The sequence below is a fragment of the Tauraco erythrolophus genome, chromosome 2, assembly GCF_009769465.1.
Source record: "Tauraco erythrolophus isolate bTauEry1 chromosome 2, bTauEry1.pri, whole genome shotgun sequence".
Classification (NCBI taxonomy): Eukaryota; Metazoa; Chordata; class Aves; order Musophagiformes; family Musophagidae; genus Tauraco; species Tauraco erythrolophus.
In genome coordinates this window covers 126,810,353-126,828,731 of record NC_141466.1, presented here as the reverse complement: position 1 = coordinate 126,828,731, position 18,379 = coordinate 126,810,353, and the positions used below count along the sequence as shown (strand labels likewise).

General features: G+C 36.6%; 1 protein-coding gene across 4 annotated transcripts in view; it reads left to right on the top strand.

Annotated features, from left to right (window-relative positions):
• The window catches only part of SLX4IP (SLX4 interacting protein), an 81,810-nt gene that overhangs the window by 23,249 nt on the left and 40,182 nt on the right, over positions 1–18,379 (top strand). For 3 of the 4 annotated variants that reach the window (XM_086631889.1, XM_086631887.1, XM_086631888.1), the window contains exon 4: positions 17,711–17,800. The exons of the other annotated variant lie outside the window; for it this stretch is intronic. In XM_086631889.1, coding sequence (XP_086488015.1) covers positions 17,711–17,800 — 90 coding nt within the window. The remainder of the gene's footprint in view (positions 1–17,710; positions 17,801–18,379) is intronic. 4 annotated transcript variants of the gene reach the window in all.

Sequence of the window (18,379 nt, the reverse complement as noted above, 5' to 3'; positions counted from 1 at the left end):
TGAGTCAGTAATGGGATGAGGATTAGGAGTAGTAAACAATATTCAAACTGATGGGAAATCTTGAGAGGCAAGATTAGTTGGTCAAAAGACTGCTTTTGGTAGCTTCAAACAGGGAAGAGATTAGGAATATCCAGATGCTGGAAAGTGTCATTTTTGGGGGACGATGGACACAACTGTCTGCTTTATAGTCTGTGCTCTCCTTTGTGCCTCGGAAGGAGGACCTAAGGCCCCTGAAGTGAAACAAAGTCACAAAATATTTTATCCTTCTCCAGTACTAATCCAAAGAAAGGATGATGATTTACTGTAGGTTAATTGTATTGGTTCAACTGGCGGAGACTTCTGTGGTGCTTCCAATCTTGCTAATTTCCCTGTGGGAGTCAGCGTGTCCCCATACGGTAGATTTTACTTAATCAGGCTGCTGCCTGCCCTTACCAAGGTCATGTTCAGAAACTGTTGAACTTAACAAATGTACCTGCAGTCATCCAGGAGCACGTGTGACGTCCTTGACCTTCTTTGAAGTCTTTCAAAATAGTATATGGTTATTCTGGTTTTAGTGTCTCACTGCCTTACTGTGTGCCTTTTTTCTTACAAAGAGGTAAACAGTGTCTATGTAAGGCTGGAAAAAAGTTCACTTCAGTGTGGTATTCTTACAGGAGCAAGTCCTTTCTTAATTAACTGGAATATAGGTGGACTATTCCAGGAGAATATTCCAAGACTTTGTTAGAAAGGTCAGACCTGATCTTGAACGTTTATCTCCTAGCTCTTCCTACTTTTAATCAGTCAATAGAGGATAAAATTAATTTTGGATCATCTCCACATCCTCAGTAGTAGAGGAAGACACTGCTTCTTTAAAAAAACAATCAGACCCCCTTTAAAACAGTTCTGTATTAATAGATTTTTTAATTTTGATTTTCATTATGTTTTTGTCATCTACAGTTGTATACAAGATCTAACACTTTATCCAAAAAGTGTGTATTTCTCTTAATGACTTTCAAACGCTTGTGTATTTGCCTGAATGTTTCAAAAATGCTTGGTTGATAAAATTGCAGGTTTTTTGTAGGTTGTTATTTTTCATTGTTTTCCTGAAGCATCAAATATAAAATTTTGGTCCGTGAAAGACTTTTCACTGAATACTGTCAATTAATAACTTTTTTTGCTAGTCATGCTTACTCAGCTATTCATGACGAATTGTATAATTTCAAGATATAACTTTTGTTAAGCTTGGGATGACTTTTTCTCTATTAATTTTTAGTGCAACTATTTCAGAGTAATCTTCAGCCTAATGAAGGAAGGTTGAAGGCCATATTGAAAAACTTTAAAGCCAGCAAGGTTTGGAGCATCTAGCACATTTATCATATGATAACTGTTAATATTAATGAATTAAAATGTTTACACACCCTAGTCTCTAGTGTTATCTTTGATGTTAATTGTAGTAGATCACATATATTCATTCTTGGTGTCAGAGAAGTAAGGAAATATTTCCTTTTCATTTAACTGTGTCTCTTAGCCAACATAGTAGTTCTTATTAGTTGATTAATAATATGTTTTTTTTCTGTGATTTCTGTATACTTGACTTTCTTTTTAAAAAGCTCTGAGTGGACCTTTGTTATTAAGTTTGAGCAAAATGAAATAATATAAAGATATAAATACATGGCTATATGTAAGTATAATGAAGCTTAACAGCATTCTCGAACATGTTAAAGCAAAGTTCTTTCTTTTTTTTTTGTCTTCCTCTTACTAATGTGAATCAGATAAAATGTCCAGTGCGTTTGCTTGTTCCTGTCGCAGTGGTGCTCTGCGTGTCTGACATCCAGGAACTGTAATCCGTCATGTGCTGTCGTCTCTGTTTCTTCATTCCTTGTAACTAAGACGGTTGTGAGGCTAGTATGCTATCTTTTTTTTCAGTTAAAAAAAGAACTGTTGCTTTCCAAGGGGTAATTCCCTCTCAGTCTGTAATGCAGGTTTTTCTTCTGTTGAAATCCATGGAAAAAAAAATGAGTTTTTTTTTACTTAATTTATGAAGTGTACTCTTTCCCTGCATTGGCTCTTTAAAAAGATGCAGACGTGTAGAAAGTGAAAACTCTGCGATAGCAATTTAGCTTTGCAGATGTTGTTGAAGATTCTTAGTTGGCATAGTCTTATCACCTGTTGTCTTTGGTAAGTGGTTTTTGCAGCATGTGAGAATTCATCCTTTGGTTTTGCTTCTGTGATTTTCACACTTACAGTTGTGTGACAGCTGTAGCTTTCTTAAACCAATGAAATCACGTTTTATTAGTAGCGTCTATCAGCATGTATTTTAATATAAAATTTCTGACTACTGGTAGGCATTGCTTAAGTTCCATCACAAATGTTATTGCTGTATACAAAGAGGCCTTTCCATCTTGTAAACCTGTCTTTTGGAATTTTGTGGGTTTCCAGTAACATGGATACAGGTGAGTATTGTAACAGGTAGAAAAGAAACTTTCTGACCTGTAATACAATCTGTCTATTGAAAGAATGCTTCATCGATCTGTTTATCTGCTGCCCACAGAGGGTAAAACCTTTACATAGGATACTGCTGTTGCACTGCCTTTGGATGAAAGGGGAAGTGTATTCCCTAAAAATGAATTCCCTTAAATTCATGGCTGAATGTCTTGAGCAAAATGCAAGTAGGTTTATGCTATTGAAGCTGATTGCAAAGCTTTAAAATGTTAGAGCTGCGTGTTCTGGGATTATTTTTCATCTTATTCAACTATTTTACAAATGTTAATCAGGATTGTGAAACTTTTGCTGGATCTTCTTGTTTTTACGTATCGGCAAGTTTAAGGATCCTGAAGGATATGTTTTGTCCTCAAATCCAACAAATTGTCTCGAAGTGTGTGTCTGTGAACCTTTTCTGTATCTGGGCAGAATTTGACCTTGTCTTCTAAAATCTATTCTTTTCCTTTGCTGCTACAATTGGTGGTATCCTTTTTTCTGTAGCTGAGATGGATCTTTTTTAATGGCATTTTAAAAAAATTAAAATTTTTTCTTAAGCAGCCGTAACCAGAAATACATATAGAAATCTTTACTTATTAAAAAGAATTGTGAAAAACAAGGTAATTAAACATTATGCAGCATTATAAAGACTGTAGTCGTAAAAAATTGCTTCTGTATTATGCCAAATTGATCTTTACTTCTCCTGTTTCTATGTAAGTAAAAGTGCTATTGGCAGATATGGCTTACATAGGAGAAAATTCTCCATGAATCTATCTAAAACCTCTAATGCTTTCTCGTAATATTAAACTGTAAGGATATTTAAAGCAGTTATTATTTAATTTCCCATTTGTATTGGGTGAGAGTGTTTTTTCACAAATCCTTGGAAAGCAGACCTAAATAAAAATGTTGTATCATTAAAACTTCAATGGAAAAGACTCTGGCAGGTTACATTTCTTTCATACTTTTGTGTTTCCTTTGAAAGAAAAGCTTTCCCAGATGGTCATTGCAGGATACTGAATGTGACCAGTAATTTTATGTAAGCATTTAAGTTCATAGCCCCTGTCAGAATTCCTTATTAGGGTATTGAGTTCTTTGCAAAGGGTTTTTCATTTTTTACCACTATCTTTACGCTATTAAATGAAAGCAAGTTGAGGGTAAGATTATCTGCAAGGTCACAGTGAAACTTAAAGCATGATGGACAAAGTATACTTACTGAGGTTGGAACTGGAAATAAACACGCAAAGGAAAGTCTATGGCCATACTGATAGTTATAAATTAAGTGTCAAGGTTCCAAATCTGGGAAAGTATCATCAGAATTTATAAAGTTCTATTTAAATAGTCCATTCTCCTCGTTTCAGACATCTGTTACTGGTTATTGTTTGAGTGACCACCATGTACATTATACAAAAAGGAATGTGTTTTTTGTAAGATCTCTGCTAATGTGGCAGATAAAATCCCAGAGTTTGATAGCAGTGCCAAAGGGCAAAGAGGTGCTGAACAATATTCCTCATCTTTACCATAACTTCCTTCCTGGAAAAACAGGCTTTGACAGTGGGAAAATGAAGACAGAGATAAGGAGAAGTGGAAAGAGGCTTGGGAACTGAGAGTGATATAGACCAGAACTGTACTTCAGCAAGCAGGGAAAAAGTCTTCTCTTAAACTGATGCACCAATAATAATTTTTTTGTTGAGTACAAATTTGAGTTATATCTCCTTGATATGGTAATAAATTAAAAGGACTAGTGAGTTAAGAAACAGTTGTTTTTGTTGGCATGTAGTGTAAACTGGGCCCAGTTTTTCTAGCTCTGACAACTGATTGTTGACTTTTTTAAAGAAAAATAACACTGGTTTTATTAATGCAAAATGCTGTATCACTCTCAGAATTTCATTTTTCAGAGGTGCAAAGTCAACACTGACGAAAATTATATATTCGTTGTGGGATATGAAGCAGTTGACATTGATGGTTGTCTTGTTTTTATTGATTATGAGCATCAAATTGCAACACAGCAAGTAGGGATGTTTGCATGTAAACCATGTTTTTTTCCTGGTCACAAAGCTAAGCAGGTAGGTACAGATTACGGAAAATTAGGTGTGCTTCAGATGCGTTAAGTAATTCAGTTTTAGTTTTCCGTTGTAACATCTTGCTGGCTTAGACATACACATTGCGTTTAAGCAAGGTCCCGTTCCGCTAGGTGACATCTTAGGCGCTCGTTGTTAGATGATTTACTGTACTGAACTGCTTTCTTCTGTCGGTTTCACTGTAGCACTCACCCGTTTAGAAGATGCATTAAGGAGGAATTGTGACTTGGGCAGGTGTAGAGAAAGTCTTGAATGATGAATTTATGAAAAATGTCATGAAGCGTTAGGAGACCTATAGCAATTTTTTGCAATAGGCTTACTGATAGAGCAAGGAGAAAAAGGATCTGATAAATGTAGGAATATATGTATCTTTGGCTAGAAAACAGTAAAAATTAAAAAGTGTTACAGGGCTGTTTTACACAAGACTATCATTTTGTGTACAGAAGGTGTTTTTTTTTTTTTCAGCAGTTTGGCTCAGTATGGAGGGAATCTGGGAGAAGAGTGAAGCAAAATTAGTCTCCTGAGGGAGAAGGCACTAGTTTGAGCATGATTCTCTGTATTTGCACACCAGAGGAGAGGGTGCTAAGATGCATTTGTAGAGTTTTGCTATTTACTGAGATGTTGTTAAAAAGCTGAAACATTTGAAACAGACATACTAAGTTTGAAAACTGATTTTCTAGTTTCATGGTGTTCTTAGCTGCAAAAGAAACAATGAGTTTTAATATAGTTGCCTATTTTGATTAATTTGTACTCTGCACTGGAATAAGTACACAGAAAGCCAAATTCCAGCATATGTGTGAATAATAAACTTTGGCAGATCTTGTTCTTTTATACTGCTCTAGTTTCATGTATTTGAGTACCTCATATGATAGGACTAGAAGGTTGTCAGATCAATTTCCAACATTTGCAGCAGGCAAATTAGCACAAACTCCATTAAGGCAGAATGAATGGATGCACAGGTTTGTGTAGTACGTTGAGAAAACATCATACCACCCATTGTAAAGAGAAGTCATGCATCACAGCCTTCTGGCTTCTTTACAGCAACTGCTGAGTCTAAGGAAGAGGGAAATCTAGTTACTATAACCCATTTAGATTCTCCAAAAGTGATTGACAAGGTCCCTCATCAAGGTCTCTTTAAGTGAGCTCAAAAAGAAGGTCCTTATATAGATTGCCTGGCTAAAGGATGAAGGTGGATGGAGGTGATACTGGAGTTGAACAGGGAGCGCTGGGGAGGACACTGTATTTGTACATGACCTGAGAAGGGAGCTGAATAACAAAGGCTTGCAATGAAGTACTGTGAAAAAATCTGAGTATTAGTGACTGTGCAGTTAAATGATGGATGAATAGGTAAGTGCCACCTATGTGGGAGTGAGGGAGAAGAGCTACAAACTCATGGATGCAAACGATGGGTCCTGAACACAGGACCACCACACAGGAATGACTTCTTAAAGTTCATAATGTTTTCAGAAAGCATCAGCTCAATTCACGGCAACGTTTTAGAAGACAAAGTCCATTTGGGGAATTAGTAGGAACAGAACAATGAAAACATAAGTAATACCATCGCTGTGCCTTGGTACAAATGAAGGGCACATCTTTTTAAACACTACGTATGCTTGTAGTTCTCCTTAGTGGAACTAAGAGAATTAGTGAGAGGTATGGAACTTCTTCAGTATGAGGAACAGTTTGGCACTCTTCAGCCTGGAAGAGAGAAAGCTGGAGGTGGGTGGGTGGGGAATAATAGTGGTCTATTAAATCACGGATGGCGGGAGGAGATAAATAGGAAATTACTGTTTATTCTAATTTAACAACTGAGGGTATTTAATTAAACCAACATGATAACTTGAAATGAGCTGGAAGATACGATTCCTCGTGTGTTTGTGATCGGTTTGTGGGACTGCTTGCTGCAGGATATTGTGAATGCAAAAATTCACAGAATCACAGAATGTTTGGGATTGGAAGGGACCTCAAAGGATCATCTAGTCCAGTCCCCCTGCTGAAGCAGGAAATTTCACTCAGTTTTATAAACCAGTTTAACAAATTCTGGGAGAAAACAATCACTGATGACTTCTAAATACAGATATAGCCTATGGGATATAAAGCCCCATAATCTCATGTTGCCCAATGTCTAATGCATCTATTGAGGAAAGTAGCATTATTTGCGCATCATTTTTACCCTTTTTCTGTAGAGATCTACTACTGGTTGCTGTCAGAGCATGTGGGTCATTGTGGACCTTTGGATTGACCCAATATAATTTTTTATGTATTTAAAGTGTACATTTTGTTACGTAAAATCAACACTATTTATCATTTTCGGTGATGTTAATGTTTTCCACGTGTGTTAAGATTGCTGCTAATTATCACTGGAACTTTTATAAACGTAATTGTGGGAAATATTTCCCACATATTCCCAATTAGTAACATAATCCACGGGAAATTTGAAAAAAAAGGCTTTGAAATTTAAAACTTCAACTTTTTAAAAATACATTCTCAAATATCAGTTGAAATCCTAGGTACTGGTAGTCTTTTTTTATCAGTATTATGTCGTTTCTTCTTTGAGACAGCAGTTTTTTTGATCTCAGTGAAATAGATAAATATTTTTTGAGAATAAGTCAGTCCTTCTTGCTGTCCCCCCCCCACCCCCTGCTTTAAAATAGGACTTCTCTGAGATTTTGGGAGCATATTGTTTCTATTATACTTCATAATAGGTGAAAATGAGCAAAGTGTTACCCATACTGTCTGTAAATTGTATTAAAAACAAGTGTTTTCCCTTGGGTTTACATTACTTGATTGACCACATGTATAACATAATACCTATCAATGCACTTAGTGTAGAAAAAGAATAATAGAAACTGACAAAACCAGTTACAGATTAAACTATACTTGTGTAAAATACTGAGTTTGTTTCTTTCTATGTCCATTCAATGTTTGTTTTCATGTTAAAAACAATCACACTTAGTTTGGATCTTCTTTTCCCCTGTCAGAAGAGACTTGAGTTGATTAACAATTTTTACAGCTCTTTAGAAGAAAAATGGTAGGTGCTTAATTCCCCAACCTGAGAAACTGAGTTGTAGAAAAAGGAGTATTTGCAGAAGGATTCACATTTTTCATTTCCAAATTGTTGATGGGCCTGCTATGTGCATGTAAATACTGATGAACATGTGTAGGATCTAATGCTGTACACACCTGCCTTCCTTCTAGGTAGGTGATGAGTTCCTGGGTGCCTCCTGAAGGCCTGATGTTAGAACAGAGTCAGGTGTACTTCTTCAGCTGCTTCCGATCTGAATTAAAGGTCTAGTGATCCACCACCTGCTTTTCATTGCCCTATTCTCCCACCAGAGGTTACCACTCCTTGAGTTTACTAGGAGAGATACTAGGATTCATGAACTGCTTAGGGACATGGTTTAATGGGGGATTAGGGACGGCTGGACTGGATGATCTCTAAGGTCTTTTCCAACCTAGAAATTCTAGAATTCTATGATATATGAATAGTCACTCCCTATTTATTTCTGTCAAACTCAGTAGTTTGTAGTATGTGTTTTAAAGCAGATGTTGTCTCAAAACTGGTTTAGTTAGGGGACAGTTGTAGCTGTTCAGGTCTGGAAGTGGTAACCTCCGGAAGAAGTAAGATGGGGGCAGAATGGGCAAGGACAGACAAATGGGGAAATAGCTTCTTAGCAGCTTAAGTTTCAGTCTAAGCTGCCTTTCTGGTGACAAACACCTCTACCAGGAATCAGTGGTGCATTTCACAACTCATTCTTTCTCGTCTCTCTCTTCAGTGTTCAACTATGTTAATATTTTACATGTTTTTATAAATCAGTTGTTGCTCCTGTTCCTTTTGTATCCATTTTTCTTTTTATGTATGCACAAAGTCTATTTATTATATACTCTTGCCAGTGCCAGATGAAAACAATTTTTTCCTTTGGATGCTAAAGAAAATAAATTATATTCCTTTGCTTTCCAGCTGGTAATTCCTTGAAGTTTTTGCTGATCTGTTTCCATTTTGAAATACCATGTATTCTCCATCCATTTGATTCTGCTTTTCCAGCAGTAAGATTTAGAGCATCACTTCTTCGCTTGAAAGGCTCATCTGTTTCTTCCCTTCTACCTTCATCGATAAAGCATTGATTATTTTGTTGAGGTTTCCTCTGCTTTATGTTGTCTACATATGCTACCACTTACTAGAAGGATTTTGTCCAAAGGGTGTCACTTTTGTAAGATGCCTTTTTCAGAAGTGAATCACTTTTCTTACGTTATTTCTGAAAAAGCCTTCATGCAGTTCTGAAACTTTCCTGGCTTAGCCTCGCTTCAAAGACAAATTAGTTAAAATGCAGAGTTAAAAAGTACTTCTTTTATGCACTTGGAAAACGTAACATTTCAACCACTTAAGCAAATTTAACAAGATTGAGAAATTTGGCTTGCTAGTCCTTTTTTGCAAATAAAAAACACTTTTGCTTTATGTATTTGTCTTAAAGTCTGAGCATGTGTAATCAATGTATCTTTAATCTGTTAAATTATTTTGGCATAAAGATGTAACATCTGCAAATATTTTATATTGAAACATGGGCTGCAGATGTTTGGTTTGGTTTTCTGTTGCCTCCTGCTTCTCACTTCAGTAGCTGCGTGCTGCGGTAGGTAACATCTTCGTGAGAGGGAGGGAAGGAAGGAAATTTTAGGGCAGGTGAGACCTTGTCTCTTAGTATAAAACGGAATCAGAGGCTTTGTGAAATAATTGCAAAGTTGGGAAACATGGAACAATTTCCTGCGTGGGACCTGCCCTCACTTCCCCGTTCTGTTTTTGTGAGAGGGAAGTGGGCCCATCCCTGCAGCTGTTCTACAATAAACTCCAGAAATATGTTGCTGGATGCATCATACGCTTGAGAACTGCTGCTCCCTTCATCTTAGTCATGTGCACATTACCTTACCAAACAGACATTGTGGTTTATCTCTTCTTCACCTTACAAGAATTTTGTAAAGTGTGTTTTCCATGCTATCCAATGGCTGGATTTATTTCCTCTGACAGAGTTTGCATGAAAATATAGTGAGGGTGGTGTCTTTTTACCTTAATTTTTATTGCACTTCATTTTCTAGTCACAACTAGTATATGCAGAAACACATCGAGTCAGGTGGTAGGTTACTAAGCTCCGTAGCCATCCTGCATGGTGGTTCTTCTCCAATGCTTAAAAAACAGATCAGTAGCTTGCCCATACACACTTACTGGTCCGTTGTTTATGCTTTAAAGTTTGGCTTGTGAATGCTAAAACAGAGCATGTAGGTGAAAACCTGGGAAAATTATCTAACAAGTTAAAGGTCTGAAAAAGGCCCTCAAGCCTTTTTATTACTGGCAGTAATTTCTTCAGAAAATTGTATTGTCACTTTACTGTTCATGATTTTTAGGTTTGTTGAAAGCTTTGGTCATCCCTGGTGTTTCTTAGCAGGACTTTAAGCAAGCCCTTGTGTGTATTATGAACCTCTAATCATTCTAGTTGTTTTAACTGATTGCTAGACCTGTAATAGTTAGAAATGGCTAAATTTGAAATTCGATTTAGTTACTATGAGGAAATATCGAAGAAGCTGATAGTGAAGCAGGTTCTTCTCTGATGTACAGTGCAGAAATCAAAGGAAGTGACGATCATTGTTAGGGTACCAGTTCTTAATATGATGATACCTACTACTGTAGTATGTGATTGTTACAAAATGAATCATTCAGATGTGCAGAGTTTTTTTGTACAGGATGCATACTAGTTTTTGTCTTTCCACCTGGGTAAGAAACTAAATCCCAGCACTGATTTTTCTAGAACCACAAAGGATGTCCCAAATTCCAGTTTAGTACAGCAGTGCCAAGGCTGTTCTTGTCATGAATCACTTTCGTAACAGCAAACTTTTATTGTTGATAGCTTAGAGTGAGAACTGGGTAATGTAGTTCTAATTTTTATCTGCACTTGCTTATCAAAGATCAGGTGATACACAATAACGCGTTATGTTATCCTGTGGCACTCTGTTGGAGTGGAAATTTCCTTAAAATTTACAGTTAGGAATGAATTGCATTTACATAGATTGTGAATGTGTTCAGCTCTCCAGTTAATATGGCCTCTCACCTTCCCCAACCCGAAGTGTCATAAATGCAGGTTACTGCAGAGATTAGGATTTCTTCATCGCTTGCTAGCTATGATTTCAAAAATACCATCATTTTTATAATAATGTTTTACAACAAAAGGGTGAAAGCAGCTTGTTGGAATCTCAAATTATCTTTTTACTATCTTGAACAAATAGCGTGCTGCTATTTCTGTTTTTCTGAATCAGTTCTGCCACAGGCAGGGACATGGTGTATATCCTTTCAAAACAAGGTTGAGATTGCGCTGTTACTTGGAGACTTTGCCCTGAGGAGAAACTTGCTTTCTGCGATTGTTTGAGCTCCAGCTTCATGGCTCCTTTCAATGTGTAGGCTACAAAACCTCCTACGGAATTGGGACCAGACCAGCATAGATTGACAACCTAAATTAAGCTTAATTCTCTCATGCAATTTAGACTTCTTTTTCAACATCGTACCTGATAGAGCAGTTCTCCAAGACCAGTTCAGATGTTTAGATTCAGTAATTACTCCTTAGCCTGACTGTGAGTGATGAACTAAGGGCTCTGTTTGCACTGAAGCATTCTTATGTGGCTAAAAAACATGTAGATCCTTTACCATGACAGATACTTAGGGTGTTCTTGAAGGAGTTGCCTTGATTAATTTAATTTAATCTGTTGATTTGGGTGGCTCTCTCACAGTTAAGTGCTTTAACAACAGCATGTTAGTCCTTAATTTGAAAGTCTCCATTATACACAGCTCCATGAGGTTTGAAACTACTTCGATTCTTTACATTTTCCTAGGGTTGAATCATTCACTTGTATTTCTTGTTTACTTTTTCCCATTATTTCTTTCATTTAATATTCTGTCTATCTGCATCTTCTAGGAGTCTAACATGCCTTGATGATGCATCCTAGTTTCTTCTTGTGTTCTCAGACTACTTTTTTCAGGAGTTTGTTCTAAAGGCTTGTTCTTTGCTTGCACCTCTTTGCTTGGCATGGGAATCCCTGAATGTGATCTGAATACTGCTATAGCTCATTGGTTGAATTCCCAGACACTACTACTTTCCTTGCACTAAAACATCAGAAAACTGAACACTCTTCCCTTTAGGAATTTCTCATACATGGACTATACTCCTGAAAAAAGCAAACTAGCCACTTGCAAAAGACTGCTTAGATTTAACTTGTGTTCAGCTGAACTTTAAGTTCTTAACTTACTAAGAATTTATTGAACTTTAACTTATTAAGCTGAACTTCATTCAGCTTAAAGACTGAATGTATTTTAAATTGACTGATTCCTGCTTAATTTGTGTATAATTTAGTACAGCTATCTTTGAGGCTAGATATTCAAGTTTGATCACCCGCCCCACCTCTGTGCTGCTGCTGTTGGTCTGCTGCTCCCTTTTTATGGTTGCAGAGTGATCCCATAGATTTTTTGAAAGCAGAGGACTGAAAAGATTTATGCAGTGTCTGCTGATGGCTATAGTCCTTCTTTAATACCACCAGCTAATTGTTAAAACTTTTTTGGAGCTCTAGTAAATAAAATAGAATCCCATTTGAGATTTCTGAAGGACAGCCTGGTTGTTTGCTGGACATTCAAGAAACTGCAATATACAAGTTAGATGTGGTAAAGTTTTCTGAAACACAGCAGAGCTTAGGCTGTGGGTATGAGTTTCTAGTTACTCTTCCAGTTGTGCACATCTTCCATCTTTTCCCCTTGTTGTGATTCATGGTCCAGCAGTCCCATTTTGCATCTAATACAAGCAGCTGTGGATTCCCCAATAATAGAGTGAATGGCTGAGCGTTGAGGAGGGCTTTGGGTTACAACTTATCTCCTCAATGCAATATTGATGACAAATGACAAGATTTTCAAAATTTCCAGAACCAAGCAGTTCTTACCCAGAAAAGACAAAATATCAAAAGTGGATTTCACACCCACCCACCACCCCTGACTTTTGCTTCTTAATTCTTGACCATTCTGAAGAATGGACTTGAATCGTAAATTCCTTGAGGGTTCCTGCTTGTGGCTTCTTCCAGAGCCTTCTCTCTGTTCTGTTCTCTTTCTGAATCAACTGGTGAGAAATTACTTATCACCAGTTCCTCTTGTCAGGTGACAGTGTGATTAATCTCATGACAGTAAAACTGATCACTGGTGACCTGTTGTTTTTAAACACTGTCCTGAAATTCAAAGTTGAAAAACCACCTTGCTTTGAACAGTAACTATAGAGACACTATTTCTCTGCAACTTGACTGTATGGTGACAAATAATTCTCTCCTTTTCTCCTTCCTCCGTCTTTTTTTTTTTTTTTTTCTAGGACAAAAAAAATCCAACCCAAAACAAACCCTGGAGATTCTGAAAAAAATATATGGAAAATCATATATGCACATATCAAATTGTAACCTCGTCTACTTCTTGAAAGATTAAGAAATGTATGATGTCAGGTGTCACCAAACCTCCTTTGCTCCCAGAGTGCCATCAGCAGTGGTGATGGCATAAATAGCTATCCTGAGCCGTGTGTTTATGCAACTTGAGGTATTTAACTACTGGAAAAGTGTATCCTACAGTTTGGGAATCTCTGTATGTTACCTTAGATCATAGTCTCCTAGACATGACTGTAAATGAAAGGTAAATTAATTTGTATAATGACAGATATATTTTCTGTGCTGTATGCTCACTTGCTAGGATGCTTTTTGCCTGTTGCTATTGCTGTAGAAGAGAAAAAGTCAAAATATTGAAAATCATTGGTGCTAAGTGTATAAACAAAAAGAAGTAGTGTAATTTTCTTTGGAGTCAGAAAGATTAAGAAGGAGAACAAACTTTTGCTACTAAAAAGCCTGGAAAAAGTGAATATCTATATAGTCGTAATATAGCTGACCAGTGACAATATATAAGTGTACCTTATGCTGTAGATGTTTGAACTTGCATAACTGAACTTAGACCATTTACTGATTTTGGAAAGGATGGAGTATATTAAAATTTTCCTGTTTATTATAAGAGAAGATATTTCACTTATCCTTTTTTCTTTTTTCTCTTCTCCACAAAATCTCTCAGCCGTGCTTTTGCCATCTGGGAGCTGATGAAACCACCTATCAGTTATGTCTTTGGAGGCCCTTTTCAGCATTGTGACATTTCTGAGTGGTCAGCAGGATCTAATCTATTTCTATTATCTTTCTATTGACATCATCTGAGAGTGGAATAAAATTACCACTGCAGCTAAACATCACGCCTTTCAGGGACAAGGTAACATTAGAAAGAAACAATCTCTGTATACTTAGCTTTACAGTGTAGGGCATGCTTCTCTCCCAGTAGAACTGGGAAACATGTTTCAAAGTTATCTTTAATGAAAATTGATTATGAACACAGCAAGGCTTATAGGGAAAGGTATTGTCTTTCTGTAGACCAATTAATATAACAAACTTCCCAAGCTTTTGGTACTACAAAGACGATTCTGATCTAAAGCAGAGATAGCAAACTTCAAGCTAACTACTACTATTACGCTGATGGTGTCACCTATGTTTGCAGCTATCCTTCTGGAAAGTGAAAGCATGTGTGACAGTTGGAGCTAGCCTCCTTCCTGCCTGCCCCCAAAAGCTACCCAAACTGTCGGACGTTTCCTTTTCAACTCAGCTTCAATTAATTCTGACCCTACAGCTCACATCTGTAGAGTAATCACAGAAATGGAAAACGCTAATATGTGTCTTGGGAGGCTGGCTTTCCAGTCCTGTCTGGTTTAATGATACAGCACATTTGGAATGATGTAACTGGATACAAACTCACCATGATTATCCTCAACATCCCAAGTATTTTTGTTTATAATGAGTGTCTTTATGCTATTTGAAGTGATGCAGTTTAAAGAAATGAGAGTACCCATGCAGGAGCTCCCTGATTGTAAAAACGAGTATAGCAATAAAAAGTATTTGTCTCAGTTTATCTACTCATTGGGGGATTTGAGATAATAACCCACCATCCATATGTGCTTATCCTGGGCCAAGGTTTTGGCAGGTTATGAGCAGATGACTTTCCTGGCCTGACTGACCACTTTGCGTCGGCATTCCTTCTGTTTACGTTACATGTCTGGTTATCTTTCCATGTGCAGACCCTAAAAAGCGTTTGATGTATTTGTATAAACACTTTGATTCCTGAAAATGTGTTCTCAGTTAGATGCCCTTACTGTTCCACAATACACTAACAACATTCGGAAATCATTTAGAGCTCTTTGTTTAATAACACAATGAATGTCATTAGACTGTGACAGTAAATACATTAGTGTTAAAAAGCAGCTTGTAAAAATGAAAAGTTTTATGAATTCTAGAATTATGGACAATATCAAATGGGTGCATCTCTTTCTGTCTTAAATTTTTCAGTGAAATGTTTTTCTATTGATTCTTAACAAAAATATTTCCCGACGAATCAGGCGTTCAGGTTTCAGTTTTGGCAATCGCACCTCTAAAAATAATTTCTGGTGCAAATTTTGAGATTGAGATTGAAAACATAAAATGAAAAATTTCTGATTTTTTTGTTTGCCTTTCAGTTGCAGTACTTAGGAGTCATGAGTTGCTTCTTGCAGCTGCAATGATTGGAAATGCTTCATTTCCTCTAAAATAAAAGCTAGTATTTTCACAGAATTGCACATCTTCAGAATAAAAATTATTTAGAAACGTTTATAAGATCATCAAATCTGTTAATATAAATAGTATACATTTTTTTCCACTTCCCTCTGTTCCCCACAATTATTTGTATAGGAATTTAGTCTCTAGAGAGAATTTTCCTTTGCTGCTGGAGCAGCCAAAGCTGTATTGAGCTGCTTAGTGGAAATATCCTACATGAAGCTGTACCGAGTGAAGGCATGTCAAGGATAAATACAGGTGTATTGGAAAAGCTTGTCAGTTACAAGGATTTAAGCATTATTCATATATATTTGTTTTTCTTTTGAACTACTACAAATATTTGATCTGTTTGTAATATTTTTAAAATAATTTTGAATGGTTCCACTCTATAGTTTCAGACATGGTTTGTTATTTTCTGTTTTCCAGTTGTTTCAAGATCGGCAAATGAGACAAATATTGCCATTCAAAACAAAATAATTACCAACATTATCTGTCCTGGAAATCAGATCTATACATTGCATCTGTGTCTGTATATAAAGTTTCTGTAGTCAATGGAAAATGATGCAATTTAACAATTTGAATTTTCTTGATGTATCAAATACATATTCGTGGTTACAAGTGCTGAATCATGAATAATTTATTGACTTCCTTTTTAAAATATGCAGTGTCTGCTGACTTTGAAGTTCGGTAGTCAACTCTAAAGTTTGTTAGAGCTGACTAATGATTCACTAGAGATTTTTGAGAGATATTTTGTCATCAATTTAAAGCTTGAAGAGGTTTGCTGTTGCAGCCATCTGGTAATTCTTGGTTCTCTGGAGGAAAGAGAAGCCTTTTGATAGAATAGATCAAAGCATTCTGCTGTTTCAGTGACTGATACCTGTAAGTAATGTAGAAGTTTCTCAAAAGGATTTCACAATGCCCGTCTCATTTGCCAAACTGTTGCATTCTAGTTACAATACAATATTAGTCATTAATTATATTTTAATTATATTTAAATCATTATTTAAATAGTTCTGCTCATGGCTAATTTACAGATGTGTTTTGTAAACCCAGGGATTTCTAATTTACTAAAGATGTTGTCATGGTTAATAAAATCGATGCTGAATCTCATTGTTCTTTGTCTGTACTGACTGTACAGGTGAGGATACACAAAGACTGTACTTCTGCTCTACCATGAGCCTAAGATACAGATGTACCTCTTAGACTGTAGGTGATGTACAACTATAGTGTAAAAATAGATGTCATACTACTTCTAGAACTAGTTCTGTTAGCAATTGGAATTCTGGCATGGGGTTTTTGGATGTTTGGCAGTGAGGAGCAAATGTGGAGAGAGCGAGTTAGGACAGGAAGTGTGCGCTGCAACGTCCACTTGAAACGAGACCAATCTAACGCCGGATTGTACACACACGGTTGAGATTTGTCTGGAATCAGGATGTTGTTTCTATTCCATCAGACATTCCGGATGTACAATTGCCGTGACCACACATGTCCAGTCCTCTGAATGAGTGAGTTTATTGCATCACAAGTACGGCACAAGCTGCCAAAACAGAACGATGAAACTGGCTTTTACCTTGCAAGTTGTTTAGATAAAGAATGTCTGGGTGAGATTTGATGCTGTGTTGTTGTAGAAGAAAGGGAAAGCATTAGCTTGTGATGCACAGTGTAATTCCTCTGTGCAGGAAAAGAGGCAGTGTCCTCTTGCTAGGGATCAGTTAGTGCATGGCGGAGCTAAGATGTGTTAGTGCCGTTCACTTTTCCTTGTATTAGAAGGACTGATGTACTGATGAAAGAAAATAATTAAACCACATGATGTCACGCTGCCCTCAAGTAAAACCTATCAAGGAATTTCAGAAATAGTTGATGTGTCTTGGGATGTAGCCTGCATCATCCTAACAACTAAATATAGTGTTTCTGAATAGGTTAGCCTTATTATCGTTTAGCCACTCATAGTATTGGCTGAACAACAATGAATATTAGGTAGTTAAGTTCTTCAAACTTACTGTTCTGTGTGTTAGGTAGTTTAGAGAGAGGAAAAGACTTCTTAGAAGGCTGAATTTGTAAGGACTTAATAAATTTAAAATGCAAACTACATAACTAATATGGTGCTAAATTCTCAGAAAATAGAATGATGGGAGTTTGGCGAAGGAATAGCCAATTTCTCACATGTTAAAATTTGCTTGAACTCAGATTTAAAAGTGGCATATAGATAGCAGGAGATAATTCCATGTACTTGTGCTTCTTGTTGTTGTTTAAACTTTTCAGTGTGCTATCCAAGATATCTATCTGGTGTTTGTGTTTCTCATTAAGCTCACAAACAATGGCAAATTTGTAATTCCATACTTGATAATCTTTCACAGTTTTATATTCTGCCTACTGTATCTCTGAATCAGATGCATATGCTTACCTGATTGCTTACCCCCATGTCTGCTCGACATGTGCTTCCTAGCAGCTACAGTTGAACGTTTTCTTTTTCTTCTTTGTTGTTTTTTTTTTTCTTCTAGTGTGGGAACTTCGCTGTTTTGGTGGATGTTCATATTTTGCCTCAAGGCTCCAGTAAAGACACCAGCTGGTTTTCAGATCATGAGAAAGAGGTACAACAAATATCAATTCTACTTCAAAAGCATGTGGCTGCAGGGAAAAACTTGGATTGCCTTGAACTGTTCACAATTTTTCGGTGTTATGAGAATATCGTTAGTTATACCTAACTGTCAACGGTCCGTGTGGGACCCCTAAGTCAACCACATGTGCTTTTTGGGTCACTAATGACCACTTTCAATTTGCCTTTTAATTTTTAAACTCTTTGTGTTCATACATGCATGTGTGCATGCTGTCGTGATTCTTCTGACTTAACTTTTAATTTTAAAAACATGTCTCTCATAAATGTTTGTAAATTATCCAAAGTGATATAAACCAGATTGGGACAGGTATCATTTTTGCAGACCTTGTTGGTGAAATATCTTTCTATTCATTTTTTTCTCCTTCTGAGAAGCATGAATGATGCTGCATTTAGAGAGTGCAGGAAAACATAATGAGTGGGCACGGTGAAGTATAGTAGAACCATTGTACCTTATGGAAAGAAACTCCCAATCTTTATTTTTAAATGTATCATTTGTATATCCTGACAACAGACCAAATTTTGGAAAATCAGTGCATCAATGAGCAGTAAAATT